Genomic DNA, 16,161 nt, shown 5'->3' with positions numbered 1-16,161 from the left:
TGGTTTTTTGGTACTAATTTTCTATAAATTTGGTCATATAACTTCAGAAGATTGATTTCTTTCTGTTCACTTTTCAATCTTTTGGTTTTAAAAATATTTTTAGGTAGAATTTATGCAGTATATCAGCTGAGTCATGATATTGATGTTGGTCGTTTCCAAACACTCGTGGAATGTTTCACCAGCACTTTTGAAGACGTGAAAATTTTAGCATTTGATCTTTTGATGAAGTTATCAGAAACAGCTGTACATTTTCAGGTATCTGGACTTTTCCAGTATAAATGTGGTATATGTATGGAAACTTTCAGCAGATAAAGGAATCTGAGGATTATCCATGCGTTTGCATCTGCCTTTTTATGTTTTTACACTCTTTCTTTCAGTTGTCATTAACACCTCTCTACTATTTCTGGGTTGGTGGAAAAGGGGGAAATAGTAAAAAGTAAGTAAGGCCCACATCAGTGAGCTGTACTTTTTTTAATTGCTTTGATAAAAAGAGAGGTCTAGGAGGCTGTAGGTTTTATTGTTTACAACATTATTGGTAGATTTCAATTAACTATGGTTTCCCCTGTTCCTTGGACATGTAATATTCAATCAAAGCACATTGCTTACAGTAACTTGCGTTTTTTGAGATAATCTCCCTTCTTCATACATTTGAGAAATTGAGTGTAAAAGAGGTAGAGAGCATGTTTCTGGTTTTTCAACCAGCAATAGCTAAACTGAGACGGAAACTTACCAAGTACTTGAGGCTAACAACAGTCCCTAGGTGCTCTACCTCATCCCCAACCCCTCCATTCTTCTTGACACATTGCTCTTCCCACTTTGGGGTAGGAATTAAAGGTGGGCTTGGAAGTGAAGGCATTGCATGGGGATGATTCTGCAGGGAACCTTCAGACCCGGGCTCTCACCTCTGCCCTTGAAGCGTCTCCTAGGGCTTTTGGGTCACCAGCAGAGAACTGGTTCTGGAGCTTAACTTTGGTTTTATATTAGAGAGAGCTCTGTAGTGGTTTTCTATTAGAGCTCTGTAAAGGCTGAGGGTGCCTGCTGCAGCTGAGCCATGGTCTAGGCTGTGGTTGTTCAGCTGTGTTTAGGGCATGGTAGTTTGTAGGTGCAGTGGGATTCTGTAGAATCACATGCCAGAGAGGACAGTGTCTGTTTCTGTGGCTTCTAGGTGGCTATGTAAGATCTCAGAACATCTATCTTTTTTGACTTGGGGTCCATATTGGAAGTTGCTGTCCAGTATCCACCTATTCCTGTGATTTTTCAGGTACCCTTGTGAGCAGAAAGTTCCTTGGTGCTCAGGTTGCTAACTTTCGTTATTATACACAGTTTTAAAAGACGAGATTTTTCTCTTCCTCTGTCTATCCTTCCTCGCCTTATCATTCATCACATGTCACCTTGTATTGTGTCTGTAATAGCTATGCCTCATTCTTGGCAAATATTTTGAGAGTACCTGGATGGAGAAGGCATATAATGGCATAAATGTGAAAGACCTGGCCCTTACATAAACTATGAAGGGGTTTAGGGGACCTCTGCATCTCTAATTTCATAAACTCGTGCTTGGTATATTGATACTAGCTGTAGAATTCAGGAAATTTAGTACCACATGTGATTTGCTATAGGATTTTGGTTACACTCTCTGTTTGGCTTACAGATTAGTAAAATAGTCAAAGAAATAGGCATTCAAGATTTAAAAATATTAATTATATATTTGTATTAGGGTTTTCTAGAGGGACAGACCTAATAGGATAGATGTATATATAAAGGGGAGTTTATTAAGGAGTATGAACTCACATGATCACAAGGTGAGGTCTCACAGTGTCCGTCTGCAAGCTGAGGAGCAAGGAAGCCAAAGCTGAAGAATTGGGAGAATCCGATATTCCAGGGCAGGAAGCATCCAGCATGGGAGAGAGATAGGCCAGAAAACGAAACCAGTCTAGTCTTTCCACATTCTTTGGCCTGCTTTTATTTGGGCTGCACTGGCAGCTGATTAGATTGTGTCCACCCAGATGGAGGATGGGTCTGCTTTTCCCAGTCCACTGGTTCAAATATTAATCTCCTTTGGCAACACCCTCACAGACAATACAGGAACAATACTTTGCATCCTTCATTCCATTCAAGTTGACCCTTAGTATTAACCATCACAATATTATATTTCCAAAGTCTTTCTTTGGGTGTCCCTTATATAATATATAATTAATTTTTTTTGTATAGTTAAGTTTACAGCAGTTTTTGAATGCTAACCTGATCTCTCTAAGGACATGTACATACATATTTTTGACATAAATGGCTTGACTCTACTACCTAGTTTACTCCCTTTTTTCCTGTGGAGCTGCATATCCTGGGTCTTTCTTCATATTATACTTGGATTGACCTAAGACAGGCGTCCCCAAACTTTTTACACAGGGGGCCAGTTCACCGTCCCTCAGACCGTTGGAGAGCTGCCACATACTGTGCTCCTCTCACTGACCACCAGTGAAAGAGGTGCCCCTTCCTGAAGTGCGGCAGGGGGCCGGATAAATGGCCTCAAGGGGCCGCAGTTTGGGGAAGCCTGACCTAAGATGATGGAACAAAGATGTTTTAGACTTCAAAGGCTGTTTATTATCTTTCTTACTAATAGTTAATAAATCAGTTCAGGGACTTAACTGCCAGTTAAAAAAATGGCTTAGATGCTTAATTGGTTCTTTCTAGTACTTACTTAAACTTGAACTTTTGGCCGCCACTTTTAAGTTTTTTTATTTAGGTCACAGAAAATAAACATATCAAATGGTAAAGAAATGTAAATAAACCAGTCTTTAAATCAGCACATTTGATATTTGCTGTTGTGAAATTAAGAAACATCATCAAATATTAGTAGACCTATAATCAACTTGAAAATTGAATTTATAATTATTTTTTCCTTACATTAGATAGTTATGGAATAATCCTGGTAGAATCAGAATATTATTGAACAGCCAAATCCTGACTTTCAGACTGGTGAACACACAGCTTGCTCATTGTTGAAGTTGGGACTAGGAATCATGTCTTCTGTTGTCAGCCCAGTGCCTTTCCGTGACTGCAGTAGCACACTGTCCTTTGTTGTGTCTTTAGGACAGGTGACGGGAGTGGATGTTTCTGGGAGATCTAGATGTGGGAGCTCTGAGGCGTAATTTCTGAGGCTGAGCTGATCACTGTTGTTTTCCATACACATGAAGTTTCGCCAGGTACAGCCTCCCAGTGGGTTTCCAGTTTTCTCCAGTGAACTACCTGTATAGGAAGGAGGAAGGGAGAAGGGCAGCCGTATGATGCCCAGGTGAAACATAAGCCCTCAGAGACTGACGAACTGTCCTGCCTAGAAGTAATGAAGATAGTCTGGCTGTGGTCATAGCAAAATTCTGCAGGACAAAGTACACTTTTGCTGAAGAAAGAGACAGTTAAAAAGTTTTAAGTTTTTTTGTAGTGATGTGGTCTCACCATGTTGGCCAGGCTAGTCTCAGACTCCTAACCTCAAGTGATCCTCCTACCTTGACCTTCCAAAGTGCTGGGGTTACAGAGATGAGCCACTGCACCCGCCTGTGTTTTTTGTTGTTGTTGTTGTTTTTTGAGATGGGGTCTCACTATGTTCTCTTGGCTGATTTTGAGCTCCTGGCCTCAAGTAATCCTACTACATCAGCCTCTTGAGTCGCTGGGACTATAGGCTCGAGCCACTGTACGCAGCTCCAGGCTGTGCTTTTAAATATTTACTATTTTTTTAAATTAAAGAAATCTTTAATTTGACAGTTACTAAGTCTGCTTTATTTTAGGATTCAGAGAAACTGCAAGGCTTATTTCAGGCAGCATTGGAGCTCAGCACAAGCACCAAACCATACGACTGTGTGACAGCTTCCTACCTGCTGAACTTCTTAATCTGGCAGGATGCTCTACCGTCATCCTTGTCTGCCTGCGTAACTCAGCTTGCTTGTGGTGATGGAGATAGGTCTGCTGCTGTGGTGGAAAGGAACACACTAATGGGTTTGTATTGATGTTTTGCTCTTATCAAAACTGGTATCTTACTCTGTCAGTATTCATTTGTTTAGACTATCTGATGGTTAAACATATACTTTTGTTTTTTTATTTAAAAGTTTATCAGCATATAAAAGCACCATGGGTTCTTATTATGCAAATGAACAGTTTACTCAGCTATAATACTTTTTTCTAAACAGGATTTATGTTGAACAAGTACATTTACAAGTGTATATTAATAAAGCTCTTCTTAAATGAGAATGACTTGTTTCTCCAACAAAAATGTGCTTTTTTTCCTGTATAAGTTACACTGTTACTAGAGAGAGACCATCTTCATTATTTTTATATAGGCAGAGTTCCTTTGTTTATCAGGGTTTATGTTTTAATTAACTCTCACACCGCTGCCTTTTATGCTTCCCAGAGAGCCAGTTCCAAAACCTAGGGTCTGAGATTGTTGAGGTCTAGTGATTTTCAACAAATATTTCTTGGGAATTCATGTACTTAATTTTATGCTAGTCAGTCTTCATTTTGGAATTGTACTAGAAATAAGGACAGATAGGGATTTTTTTTTTTAATAGGAAAAGAGAGATCAGATATAGAAAGAAAGTTAAAAATGATTATTTCTGAGATGGTAGAAATAGCCATGAAAAGGAGAACTAGTAATGGGAGAAAAAGAGGAGGCTGTCAGTAGTTCAGGTGGGAATGTGGCCAGAGATCTGGAGATAGATGACAGTACCATGGAGGATGACACTTGGCTGCTTGAATTGCTTCACGGCTGGACTTAAAAGGAGACCCTATTGAGACAGTGGGAAGAGGACTGCAGTCGAGGTGAATTGGGAGTGCATGCCTCACATAAAGGCTTTCAATTCAAGACATTTTAGGATTTTATGAGATATTTCAAACATACAAAGAATATTTATATATAGAAGGCTTAAATATATATATACATGTAATTTATATAAATAATATGTAAAAAATTTAAAAGTTCTGTTCACAAGCTCGGTGATCACACTTAGCTTAAGTTATACAATAGCATCCATATCTTTGAAACCTTTCCTTTATCGTAGCTGCATTTTTTTGTTAATTTTTATCTTGTTTTTCTTTATGATATTGCCTCTGGTATATATAGTATTAAAAATATTTAGTTTACATGATACAGAATTTTATCTCGGTTGTACTTTATATATTATACAAATTTACCACAATTTATGAATCCGTTCTCCTGTTGATGGACTTTTTTTCCTGAAATAAATAATGCCGGTGTAAACATTCTCACATAGGTCTTCTACATAATCGATTGAGCATCTGTAATCCAATATCTGAAATGCTCCAAAATCCAAAGCATTTTGAGTACCAACATGACACTCAAAGGAAATGCTCATTGGAGCATTTTGGATTTTGGATTTTCACATTTGGGGTGTTCAAAGTATGATGCAGATATTTCAAAATCTGAAAAATCTGAAATCTGAAACTTTTTTTTTCTTTTTTAATTTGAAAGGCATCTGCTTTCCAGTTAGCACATGCCAAAGCCTCGGATTTGATACCCTTGCCAGAGGATGTTTTGGAAGAAGGACCAAGAATGAATGCTGTAATGGGTGCAGGCAGTTTAGGGAAAGACATTCAGTTCTGCCTTAACTAGAAATGAGCAACCCTGCTGTATAACCTTTAAAGATCTCTTTTTGATTAAAAAACTCTAAAGTTCTTTTGAGTTGGGTATATTAATGGGAACTGTTGTGCCGTTTGCACATTTATAAATGTTTTAGAACTGATATTACTTTGATTTTGTGTTTGCTTTTTCTAGTTATCAAATGCTTGATGGAAAATCTTGAGGAAGAAGTATCTCAGGCTGAAAATTCTCTGCTTCAGGCAGCAGCATCATTTCCAATGTATGGGCGAGTCCACTGTATAACAGGAGCATTGCAGAAGTTACCTCTAAAGTAAGTATTTCCACAGCTGTCTCCTGTCTCAGAAATCCATTCATTTCTGAGCTTTAACTTCTTACTGGAATGTGTCCTGGGAAAGGAATGTAGTCTATTGCTTTGAATAAAATTGAAAATCAGATCTGAAAACATAAATATCTGTATATATTTTTATGTCTCATATTTTGTATATTGCACAGTTTTGAAACACAAATTCAACCCCTTTTATCTAATAATTTCCATTTTTAAAATCTGATTTTTTGCTTTTAGTATAAATTTCCCTAATGTCCTTGTTGCAGCAGCCTGCGGTTGGTGAGCGAGTGGAAACCTGTGGTAGAGAGGCTCCTTTTGATGTCCTACAGGCTTTCTGCTGTGGTGTCTCCAGTCATTCAGAGCTCATCGCCTGAAGGTCTCATCCCAATGGACACTGATTCAGGTCAGCAAACGAAGAAGACAGTCTAGAGTGCTGTGGTTTGATTATTTTGTCTTTCTTTTTTTTTTTTCCTAATTACTTCTTTGTGGAGATATAAAAGCTAAATTGCAGAGAAAATAATAAAAATTATTATTTGTGGTATTTCTGCTTTTTAGCAATAGTTTTAACTATTAAAAGGTAGCAAAAGAAAAAACTAAAAAAAAACTCAACCAGGGATGAGCAAGGTACCTCCTACCCCCGGGTAACATGAGTTATATAATACTATATAAGTTGAGCATCCCAAATCAGAAAGTTGGAAATACGAAATGCTCCAGAATTGGAAACTTTTTGAACACTAGTGGAATTCTCAAAAGAAATGCTTATTAGAGCATCTGGATTTTGGATTTTCAGATTAGGGATGCTCAGCCATGCACATACTCCAATATCCAAAAAAATCTGAAATTCAAAACATTTTTGGTCCCGAGCATTTCAGATAAGTGATACTTAACCTGTACTAAAATGGAGTGTCCCTCTTTATATACGGAAAAATCATGAAATAAATTTACATTTGGTGTTGAAATAAAGTTTGTAAATGTATTGTAGAGGGCAAATGAGAGGCTTGTATTAGAAAAACTGAGTGTATCATAAACACGCACTACACAATACACTGAATATCTTGGGCTGATAATTAAGGTAATGTGGAGTTACGTGTTTTGGATTGAGAATATTAGGTTTTTGTTCCTTCCTAAAAATGAGTTAGAAGATTGGTGATGGTTCATGATACCAAGACACACTTATGTAGCCTGATTATTTTATTTAATTAATTTTTTTTGGTAAAGATGGGATCTTCCTGTGTTGCGCAGGCTGCTTCTTGAACTCCTGACCTCAAGCAATCCTTCTGCCTTGGTCTCCCAAAGCACTGGGATTACAGGCGCAAGCCGCTGTGCTGGCCTTAAATACCAGATTTTGATGCTTTGGATTTTCTGCTTGAACAGTGCATAAGAATAAGGAACATGCAGTCGTATAGCTAATATTTAGGTCAGCAAAGTACTCATATATTCTGGATGAGAAACCTTGAATATTTCTGTTACTTATTGTGAGTAGATCCTGCAGAGGATACTAACACTACCTTTATTAGTGAAGAGTTTGAAGATATCAGTTGGTCTCAGAAACTGTCTTTGGCCCACAGACTTTTCCTTCATTCTGCCTGCTTTATTACCTCTGGTTGCCTTCATTTTTGCTGCTGCTTCCCTATGTTATCTGCCATGCATTCTGAATTTCTTGAGAAAAGTCTCCCCTAAAAGCTGTAACATTGCATGGTTAGGATTCTTACAGATTTATTCTCTGATCTTTTCTTGGTCTTTGGTTTCTTTTGGGACCAGTGTTACTTTTTTATGGCTGTTAAAATTTATTTTTGGCAAAATTCCAGGAAAGGAACGTAAGATGTTGATTGAATCATCATGATAGTAGTTTGTATTTCCCATAGTACCTAAATTTAAGTAAAAATAAGAGATGTCCGATAAATGTCGGTTCTTTGATTTGTTGATTGATTTCAGATGCTTACTCATGGCTAGTTTTGAATATCTGAACCTAGCTAATTCCTTCTTACTAGCCATCCATTCATTCCTTCAGCTCGTGTTCCTGAACCTCTGCTGTGAGCCAGTTTCTGCTACAGGCACTGGCCACTCAGTAACGAACAAAGTGTTGCATTCATGGAGCTTATATTTCCTAATCCAGTGAGTGCTTAGGGAATAAAAATGAAGCTTAATGTAAATATGAAGACTAAATTATAATTAGAAAGCAGTATATTACATAATGTGTTTCAAAGCTGTGGAGTCTTTATGACATTCCTGTCTTATGAAAGATTATTTTTGTTGTTGATGGGTTTTTAAAAATGTCTTTTTACCTTTCTATCTTTAAACTTTGAACTTATATTATAGATAGGGAAATAACCTCTATTATTTATCATTTTTTTAAATCATATATTGATTTTTTTCTATTTTTCTGTTGCCTGCTTCATTTTTTCTTCATAGAGAAATAGCCTCTTAAAGCTGAATTTATTGAAGTTTATTGCACTTCTTTGACATGATTGAGCACCATATTTGAGATATTTGAACAACGCTAAGAAAAACAGTGCAGATGACATAGCAGCCTTCGTCCTGTGGACAGTTTCATTTAGATTTTTTTTTTGGTTATATTTCAGTCTAAATTGCCATATTTTAAAAATACACTCAAGCATCATGAAAACTATACATAATTTTTATGTTATCCTTCTAATAACATAAAAATGAGTCCCTTCTAATAGAGTGATTATCAAGTATTGAAAATTGTAGATTTTTTGAGGGTAAGTATCCTTAAGGGAAATCTGGCATCTGATGTGTTACTGGGGTTTCATGTACTCTCGTTTCTTTCCCTCAGAGTCAGCAAACCGCTTACAGATGATTCTGAATGAGATTCAGCCACGAGATACTAATGATTATTTTAACCAAGCCAAAATATTGAAAGAATGTAATAACTTTGATATGAAGGACTTGAATGCCAGTGTGCTGAATATTGATATTTCTACAGAAATCGAAGGTAACTTATATAAAATTGATACTGTAATTCATGTTTAAGGAATAAGTAAAATGTACAGAATGCCCTTTTTCTTTTCTTTTTTTTTCTTTTTTTTTTTTTTTTGAGACGGAGTTTTGCTCTTGTTACTCAGGCTGGAGTGCAATGGCGCGATCTTGGCTCACCACAACCTCCGCCTCCTGGGTTCAGGCAATTCTCCTGCCTCAGCCTCCTGAGTAGCTGGGATTACAGGCACATGCCACCATGCCCAGCTAATTTTTTGTATTTTTAGTAGACACGGGGTTTCACCATGCTGACCAGGATGGTCTTGATCTCTTGACCTTGTGATCCACCTGCCTCGGCCTCCCAAAGTGCTGGGATTACAGGTGTGAGCCACTGTGCCCGGCCCCCAGAATGCCCTTCTTATGTAGTAAATTAAAGGTTGCAAATCTATGCAGAACATTTCTAGAAAATAAAGCTTTTTAAAAATTTGGTTTTGGGAAAGATTTGGGTTTAGGAATGCATTTATAAGACTTTTACCAAAATATTAGGTGCCGTTGTGCAGCATACAAGCTGTTAGAACAAAAAACCTTAGAGTGATAAAACCTGCCCTGACAGCCCAGGTGATGTAAGAGCAGTGCTGTATGATGAACTTGGGTTTGGGCAGCAATGAACTTCTCCCAGCACTGTGGTTCTAAAACTATTGTTTGCTGTGGGAGTTCTTAAAGCCAAGCAGCCTTTTAAAGGAAACAAACCTTATTAGTAAAATGTGAGCTGCTTTGTTGTATCAAGCCTCCAGAATTCGAGTTCTTAAGTCTTGTTTGATCATTAGTTATGACTGAATTTTCTGCAGTGTTGCAAAAAGTCATCAGAAGCACTAATTTGTTAGCAATTTATTACATGTTCTACATTCTCCACTAGGTGGGGATATTGTTATACAAAAAATTCTCAGCCGGGCACGGTGGCTCAAGCCTGTAATCCCAGCACTTTGGGAGGCCGAGGCGTGTGGATCACGAGGTCAGGATATCGAGACCATCCTGGTCAACATGGTGAAACCCCGTGTCTACTAAAAATACAAAAAATTAGCTGGGCATGGTGGCACGTGCCTGTAATCCCAGCTACTCAGGAGGCTGAGGCAGGAGAATTGCTTGAACCCAGGAGGCGGAGGTTGCGGTGAGCCGAGATCGCGCCATTGCACTCCAGCCTGGGTAACAAGAGTGAAACTCCGTCTCAAAAAAAAAAAAAAAAAAAAAAAAAAAATTCTCCACGCTTACATTTTTAAATTACACAAAATAACATAAATATAATGCCTATTGTAATAGTTTCAAGCAACAGAGGTAAATATGAATTAAAAACAATTAAATTCCTCTTATTTTTCCTCTCCAATTCCGCATCTTTTTTTCTTTAGTGCAATATATTCTTTCATACTTACTCTATATGTTTATGTGTATATATACTTATCCATTTAATGCATTGGGCTTTTTAAATAAAAACACAAATGAGATTATACTATAAGTATCATTTTGTCAGCCTGCTCTTTTGTTTAATATAATAGTCCATCTTGGATTTTAAAAAAATATCAGTTCCAAAATATTCCTAAAACTAGAATAAGAGAGTAAGTAAGGCTAATTATAGCTTATTGGCCATGGGAATTAAATATATTTTGAAAGATAATTTGTATTTTCCTTTGATTTTAAAAGTTCTATTCTACTTCTTTACAATTGCAGCAGACATCCTCCCAAAATAAATAAGGTGTATATTATAGTCATCCATGTCATGCTTTATGACAGAGAGGCAGAGTTTGTTTGCTGATTTCCAAAGATTAAACTTAAGTTTTGGAACAATACTGTATTTAATTTTAAAATTTAATTTGAAAATAATAAATTAAAAAAATACTGGGTCTGGCATGGTGTCTCATGTCTATAATCCCAGCACTGTGGGAGGCCCAGGTGGGAGGATTGCTTTAGTCCAGGAGTTTGAGATCAGATGGGGTGACGTGATGAAACCCTGTCTCTACAAAAAAATACAAAAATTAACTTGGTGTGGTGGTACACACCTGTAGTCCCAGCTACTAGGAAGGCTGAGGTGGAAGGATTGCATGAGCCTGGGAGGTCAAGGCTGTAGAGAGCCGTGAGCGTGCTACTGTACCCCATCCTGGGTGACAGCAAGACCCTGTCTCCAAAAAAGAAAGAAAAAAAAAAAAAAAAACTTAGCGTGATTTCTTCTCATAACACATACTTGACAAATGTTAACTTTTTTTCCTCCTGAATAAATACAACATTTGACAAATTGGTTTGTTCAAGCAGATTAATTCATAATTTCTTGGGGAAATTATGAATAAGTTTGTTTTTAGAAATCTGGGATATGAGTAATCAAGGTTGCAATAGTTGTGTTTTTATGTTTAAGGTAAAGAAGAAAAAACATGTGATGTAACTGCTCAGATGGTGCTGGTGTGTTGTTGGAGAAGTATGAAGGAAGTTGCTTTACTTTTAGGCATGTTGTGCCAGCTTCTGCCCATGAGGTCTGTGCCAGAATCTTCTGATGGATTATTGACGGTAGAGCAGGTAAGGCAGATGTTTATTCCACTGTATATAATTTCTGGTCAACCCATAAATCACAAACTTTCTTTTATAATCCAACTTTAAAAAATGGGTTAAAATTTTTCTTGAATAAAATCATACAAATGTCAACTGAAGAAAGTTCATGGTAATTTAGAATGTTAGACTTTAAAATATGTTTCAAAACTGTGGCATTTTTGAAAATGTTTTTCTAAGGTGTGTAAATAACTATAGATTTTACCTCACTTTTAACTGTAGTATTATCACTTTAATTTTTATTTTTCCATTTCACATACAGAAACTTAAACTTTAGCTAAAATTGTGTATTTATTAAAACTCCACAGATCTCTTAAATTTTGCAAAGAAAAAAAGTAACATGTTGGTTGATTGTGGATCTCATGTTTCCCACTGGGTTGATAATAAAGTTGTATTCTCTTGGTTATTTTGGCTAACTTTTGTTTTAAGACCACAGAGTTAGTTCACCATCTGGGACTGTTCAAGTGACTTGAGTGCGGTGTTTACAAGAAATTAGCTTACCACAAGCATTTCATTTGGAAATATTTTAGATTTATTAGATTTCTGTTTTTAATTGATTCCCTCTTCCTTTCCATATGGTTTTGACAAATCCATTTCCCACCATTTTTCAGCAAAGATACATAACCTGTACTTTCATTTTTAACTTTTTAAAAATGAAGACAACTTTTTCCCTAGGGTGTTACAATTCAAGAACAAAACAAATACTGTAGTATGCTAATGTTGATCATTTTTGTAATAATGACATGACTAGTTCCATGGAAATAATGTTGATACTTTTTTTTTTCTCACACTGTGGCTTATGTTGCATGCATCTGGTTAACAGCTGGGCTTGTGATGTTGCAAGGCCCTGAGATGAAGAAAGGCAGAGGCACACAGTACACTTCAGGCATCATTGTGTTCCTTATTCTCTTCCAAATCAAACAGGCGTTAGTGTCTTAGAGTTACTTGCAGTCATTGCTGGTGACTGGCTATAGTGCCAATGCCAACATCTTTGCCGAGGAATCCAGCTATGATTAATGATTACTTCACTGATGCTCACCATCTTGCTAAGAAGTAAACATGTGCTGGAGGCCTTTGATTTCCCAACTTTTCTTTCCAAGGACATGTTAAAACATTTAGTTTTTTGGGTTTATTGGGTAGCGCTTAAAAAACAAATTAAGGGTAATGTATTTTGCTTTTACTGTAACTGAGAAAGACCTGAAAGTTTCCTGTGAACATTATTTTGCCTTGACACTTTTTGCATAGCACCCAGATTTTAAGTATTTAATTTATGTGCGATAACCATGTTAAAATTGGGAATTGATGTAAAATAAAAGAGATGTTTTTAATCAAAACAAAACAATAATTATCACAAAAAGGCTCTTATAAACCAAAGAATTTTTCCAATAACTGCTTGAATAAAAAATAAGATCCTGTTTTTCTGTAAAAGATTAGTTTTCATTCTAATGAAGTCCAGTCATTTTTCCATGTTGCCATTCACATGATAACCTCACATACATAGGTGTGAGAAGAAACTAATGACTGAACGAGTGGTGAAATGTATATGTGATAGCAGTGTTCTAACATTGAAACCCCACCGTCTGTGGAAAACTTGATTATTCATCTTGCTGACTTTAGCCAAAGAAATACCTCAGTTTAGGAGTCAATAAAAATACAAAGTCATCAAATTAGTGTTATTTACATTACTGGAGGATTCCTTCTTTCAAACATAACATTTTGTCCCATGAAATTTCTTTAAATTAATAATTAAATGTACTTGCATGTGCTTAAAACCTTTAAGAGTTAAAAATGTAAATGACAGAGAAGAATGTCATTTGCATTGGAATGGCTGGGCCAAACCTGAGGTACACCCTTCCAAGGGCATAGTTGTCCTGGCAAAGCTAGATCTGCTGTGCCTAGTGGCAAAACTGTAAATTTAAGAGTCAAACCTTAGATGAATGTGACTGCCACAGGCCAGGATACATGGAGGTAGTGAAGTGACTTGCAGGCAGAATGCAACCCTAGTTCTAGGGGAGAGTGTGGAAGTTGGATTTTTTATTCTTCAAAGTAATAACTGGGATCTAATTTTCTCTTATTGAATGAAGGAAGCCATTCCATACAGTCTAAAATATAATTCTATTCTGTTCTGTTTTGAAATTTGAAGACTTGAATGTAGATGACAGTCCCTTTAAGACCATCCTGATTTTATAGCCTCTTATTGAAGGGGTGGCCACTTAAATCCCCCACGTAGGAGTATATAACAGGTAGAGAGATAACAATTTGAGGTTTTTCGTTGCTGTGTGGGGAGAAGAAATGGTGCTTGTTTATAATTCCAAGTTTTCAGTGACATATTCACAAACCATTAGAACTGGAAGGATCATAGATATGATACTATCCAGCTCTCTTGGATAAGAGGGAGCTGAACCCTGTATGTTACCTGGTTTGCCCAAGATTGCAAAGCTGGTTTGTGGCAGCTCTGGGACAGGAACCCAATTCTTCTCCTTGCCAGGCTGTATTCTGACATGGCACAGTGCTGCCTTTGTTCTGAGCTGCTCATTTAATTTTTCTTTAAATTTAAATTTACCTATTTCCTATACCCAGGTAAACTTTCACAAGCAACAGGTCAGTAAGATGACTTGCTACTGAACTTTTTCTCAAATGATTGATTTCTCTAGAACACTTGTGAAGCAATGTGCTCTCACCAGTTTCTCCAGGAGGAAAATGTGTTCATTCAGAGGCATGTCTGATCTCCACTGTAATCACATAACGAAAGGTCCTTTCATAGTGTCGCTGTGCAAGAGGCATAGATAAAACCAACTTTGAGGGATGTAAGTGGAGCCCCTTCAAGAGTAAGCAGCACACACAACCTTATCTCACAACTTCCTGACTAGTTGATGTGTGTGGAGTTTTCAAGCTTGATGTTTTGATGATGTAGAGCTTTTGCTTGTTACGTTTTGTTGGTTCTCTTTACATGGGCTATCTGATACCCAGTGCCTACTGATTTTTTTTAAATAGCTCCCTCTACCTGGAGTGCTATATGAACTTGAGTTTATATGTATTTCTGTAGTATTCCTAAAAAGAAATCTACTACTGGGTAGATTTTTTTTTTTTTTTTTTTTTTTTGATTCATGCTTCCTCCTCTCCCCAAGTACTTATCACCACAGAAATCACATGGGTAAGATTGCCAAGTATTAGAAATTGCTATTTTTAAAAATTCTTTTTTAGTTTGTTTTTTTTTTTTTCCGAAGCAGAGTTTTACTTTGGCGCCCAGGCTAGAGTGCAGTGGTTCAATTTCGACTCACTGCAGCCTCAACCTCCTGGACTTAAGCCTCCCCAGTAGCTGGAACTACAGGCATGTGCTACAGCACCTGGCTAATTTTTATGTTTTTTGTAGAGACAGGATCTCACCATGTTGCCAGGCTGGTTTTGAACTCCTGGACTAAAGTGATCCTCCCACCTTAGCCTCCCAAAGGGCTAAGATTACAGGTGTGAGCTACCATGCCCGGCCTGAAAATTCTATGCTAGCTTGTGTTGTAACTTTTATGATACCCGAGCTGACTGTATTGATAGATTCCCTCGGTAGTGTCTTTTGTTGTTATTTTAGATTTTCTGTAACGGACTGCAAATGGGGTGTATGTTTATTCGCAAGTCTTAAAGAAATTGCCTTTTGTATTTTGTTTTGCCAAAGTTTAATTTTTTGAAATTATAAGTAATTTTATTGCATTGCACTCAATGCAAGTTCCAATTTTTAAGCTTTGAAATGAAGTTGTGCATGCAACCACATCCTATTTATTGACTGCCTTATTACAAGGATATCGTGGGAAAATAGAGAAGTACATAGTATGTGGTTCTGTGACCTTAAAGGGCTTAGAGACACAATAGGGGATACCAGACAGAAATTCATTTAAAAAAGTCAGAGTACAGGGTAACAGTTAACATGCTCATAGTTAAGAATTTGCTGGAAAGCAAAGAATAAACATTCTCGTAAGATGTATTTGAGTGGTAGAAAATTATTGCCTTTGTTGTTATGTAGAGAACAGTGTTTGAGCTTTGAAGAAATCCCAGAAATTATTAAGAAATCACTGTAGGAGAGAAGGTACAGTTTAAAACATTAACTGTTTTGCTGGAATGTAAACTTGTAAAACATCCCATGTAACCAAAGTGAATTTAGAAATGGTTGTGTCTTAAAGTCAGAATTTAAATTAAGGCTTAGGTATTAAGTCTCACTATTTTATAATGTAAAATAAAAATAAAATGGACATTTATTGTTTGCTACTCTTTACCAGGTACTCTGATAAACACTTAAATGCATAATCTTATTTATTTCTTACAATAATCCTGTGAAGTAGGTTCCAGTGTTAGCTCCATTTCACAAATAAGAGAACTGTGTTTAATTACTTTGCATTAGTAGTAGATTTCAAAATTTACCTTCTCTAGATAGAGTATATTTAAAATATATTTATATTTGTCTTTCATATGTTTCATGGTTTAGATGAATGTTTAGATCCCTTAATTAGTCTGTTGGTGAATTTTAGATGCCTGGAAACATGGCATGTAACTTCTTTCCCTGTGGAAATTTATACCCTGTAAATCCATAAAATAATGTTAATTTCCCTATAGAGATACTTTTTATGAAAAGGAGCAGGATATCCTAATTTAAAAAAGAGAAGTGATTAGAATTTAAATTTATGTTTTTTAATTTTAAGAACAAAAACCAGTGTCTTGTTCT

General features: G+C 36.6%; 1 protein-coding gene across 7 annotated transcripts in view; it reads left to right on the top strand.

Moving 5' to 3' along the window:
- THADA (THADA armadillo repeat containing) overlaps positions 1-16,161 on the top strand; it is a 368,932-nt gene that overhangs the window by 36,842 nt on the left and 315,929 nt on the right. For 5 of the 7 annotated variants that reach the window (XM_074396550.1, XM_074396558.1, XM_010337470.3 and 2 more), the window contains 6 exons: positions 104-255; positions 3,777-3,984; positions 5,777-5,912; positions 6,194-6,330; positions 8,725-8,883; positions 11,266-11,423. In XM_074396550.1, coding sequence (XP_074252651.1) covers positions 104-255; positions 3,777-3,984; positions 5,777-5,912; positions 6,194-6,330; positions 8,725-8,883; positions 11,266-11,423 — 950 coding nt within the window. The remainder of the gene's footprint in view (positions 1-103; positions 256-3,776; positions 3,985-5,776; positions 5,913-6,193; positions 6,331-8,724; positions 8,884-11,265; positions 11,424-16,161) is intronic. The other 2 variants (XM_074396552.1, XM_074396539.1) reach the window with 1 other exon arrangement.

Source organism: Saimiri boliviensis, chromosome 1 (assembly GCF_048565385.1).
Source record: "Saimiri boliviensis isolate mSaiBol1 chromosome 1, mSaiBol1.pri, whole genome shotgun sequence".
Taxonomy (NCBI): domain Eukaryota; kingdom Metazoa; phylum Chordata; class Mammalia; order Primates; family Cebidae; genus Saimiri; species Saimiri boliviensis.
This window is presented reverse-complemented; position numbering and strand designations above follow the sequence as displayed.